The sequence below is a fragment of the Hydra viridissima genome, unplaced genomic scaffold (assembly GCF_058129835.1).
Source record: "Hydra viridissima isolate aposymbiotic clone 2 unplaced genomic scaffold, HvirCarnegie_v1 scaffold_4, whole genome shotgun sequence".
NCBI classification, from domain to species: domain Eukaryota; kingdom Metazoa; phylum Cnidaria; class Hydrozoa; order Anthoathecata; family Hydridae; genus Hydra; species Hydra viridissima.
Genome location: NW_028324303.1, coordinates 6,745,233 through 6,747,500, shown reverse-complemented (window position 1 = coordinate 6,747,500; position 2,268 = coordinate 6,745,233). Strand labels below are relative to the sequence as shown.

General features: G+C 26.5%; 1 protein-coding gene and 1 pseudogene across 10 annotated transcripts in view; one reads left to right on the top strand and one right to left on the bottom strand.

The window, feature by feature from the left end:
* The window catches only part of LOC145184452 (uncharacterized), a 2,704-nt pseudogene extending 2,547 nt beyond the window's left edge, over nt 1-157 (top strand). Inside the window, exon 4 of the transcript XR_016452082.1 lies at nt 1-157. This exon is cut by the window's left edge and continues 593 nt beyond it. The product of XR_016452082.1 is annotated as an uncharacterized LOC145184452 (transcript).
* LOC145182563 (serologically defined colon cancer antigen 8 homolog) overlaps nt 1-1,782 on the bottom strand; it is a 21,149-nt gene extending 19,367 nt beyond the window's left edge. For 5 of the 9 annotated variants that reach the window (XR_016452085.1, XR_016452086.1, XR_016452084.1 and 2 more), the window contains exons 1-2: nt 1,489-1,747; nt 824-894 (exon numbers count right to left, since the gene is read on the bottom strand). Coding sequence is in view for 2 of the 9 variants with exons in the window: in XM_090086124.1 (XP_089942250.1) it covers nt 824-894; nt 1,489-1,504 (87 nt within the window). In the remaining 7 variants the exon portion in view is untranslated. Of the gene's footprint in view, nt 1-823; nt 895-1,488 lie in introns of all 9 variants that reach the window. The other 4 variants (XR_016452083.1, XR_016452087.1, XM_090086126.1 and 1 more) reach the window with 4 other exon arrangements.
* Nucleotides 1,783-2,268: the final 486 nt, after the last annotated feature.

Genomic DNA, 2,268 nt, shown 5'->3' with positions numbered 1-2,268 from the left:
AAATCTAGTTTTTTATTTTACATTTTTTTGTTTAACAAATTTTTAATCTGTTTTTAATTTGAAAAATTACTTTGTTTTTAATAGATAGCTGTAATAAAGATGATCATAAATTAACTAAGATTACTGTATTTCAATTTAAAACAAATTTTACATTGGATTTGAAGTTTTTTGTAGTTTCATAAATTTTTATTTTTTTTTTAGTTTTCGGAAAAAACCATTTGGTTTTGAATATTTCATTACAAAAAATATTTAATCATTTCCTTATTATTCATTCCGAGGCCCTCTTTTTTTATTATTTCCTAGAATAAACTCTGTAGCTGAATACAAGTGAATTTAATATAATACTGCATCGAAAATTTAATCGAAAATAAACCTACTAATATGAATTTCAAAAAAATATTGTTTAACATTTATGGGTTTTATAAAATCAAAAAAACCCTAAATTTAGGATTTTTTAAAACAGTTTTTAGAAGCTTTTTTTTTTTTGGAGAATAGAGTCCGACTTATTTAGATTAACTAGGTCTTTAAAAACAGAAATATAAAAAAATAATTAAAAATTTTAATGTTAAGACTTCCTCCAAACTGTTTTAAAAATGGTACAAAACGCTAAAAAAACTGCCCCTTTTACCCCCTGGAGGGACCCTTAGGATTTTCAAATATAAAAAAAAAAAAAATCCTTATTACTAAATCATGGTCTGAGCAGATGATAAGCTAGGGCTCTTTTTTTTTTTTCAGACATGACTTTTTTTTGAAACACCCTAATATATATAAATCAAAGTATTTGATGAGTAAGTAAATTTTGTTGAAAGAGATATACTTATACCTGGTTTGTGTCAACAGACATTCTTCTTACTAATTGTTCATTACTTTGCAGTAAAACTTTTAATTTGCTGGCTAAATAATTATATATTTAATAAATAACTATATGCATATGCAGTATACTTACAAAAATACATACAAAGCCTTTCAGAAAAAATGTGAGGCCTAGGCCAAGTTATAATTTTGAGGAACATAAAAATAAAAAAGAAAACTGTTGACAAAAAAAATAATAGGAATGAAAATTGATTAACTTATTTCATAAAGCTTTCCACCAACATTTTTGAAATTCAGAAATTATTTCAGAATAATTTAGAGTATGTATAATGAGATAAGAGTATTCAATATTTCACAAAATATTCAGTAGACTTTTTTTAAAACATTAAGACTTTTAGCACATATGATTAAGAAGCAGAGGACTTGTAGATGTATAACAAATTAATTTTATAACTGGGTATGTTACTATTTTTGAAGTAAAGTTTAAAATGTGTCAATAGACTTTGATATAGCAGGCTCTTTTGTTGTTAAATTTTTGTGGTTTGGCTTTATTATTAGGGAATTTATTACTTATTTAGTTCAAATTATTTACCTGGCATTATAAGATTTTTATTATTTGAAACAAGTATTATCTGCATAGTTCTTACTGAACAAAAAAAACCTAGGAGTACTTACCTTCAACTGAAAGCATCGTTTATTTTAGAATAGCTTTAGCTGTTTATCAATTCTGTAATGTTAAGGGCAGTGAACATTAGTTTCCAGTACTGGTACTTTGGCAACTTTCAACTAATTGACTTTGCAGTTATGTAACTCAAAATAAAACGTTCAAAGAATGTGAACTTTTACTTTATGTAGTAAAATGATTAAATATAGAAAACCTAATAATAAGACATATTTATGTACTTTTTTAAAAACTTACGCAAAAAAAAACAAAAAAAAAGCAAAAAAAACAACGCTAATGGAAACACTGTTAACGGACAAATTTTCAAAAAGTGGATTAGCCTATCATATGAACCGCTAACTGCAGAAAGGCAACAAGTCCAAATTGAACTTTGAGAACTTGTTGCCTTCATGAAGTTAGCAGTTCATATAGTAAAAGTCTTTATAGAACACATGTATTTGCTTTTCCTCTAAGTTGTTATCTAAAAATTTAAAACCTCTGCGGTGAGGCTGAAAAGAAAGCATACACTGACTAAACAACACCAAAATAGTTATACCGCTAAATAAATCTTAAGCTTTCAGCAGAGCATGCTATCCAGTCTGCTAAACTTTTAATGTTTCTTATTAATGTAACTAAAGGTTTATCATTTTTTTGATGCTCATGAGTCAATACTATTTAATCAACATGGTGTAATTGCGATCCCACTTACTCATATCTTTAATGCAGACGAAAGTAAGTTCTCAGTTTGTCATACTCCTGGTAAGATTGTTACTCCAAGAGGAAAGAGATCAGTA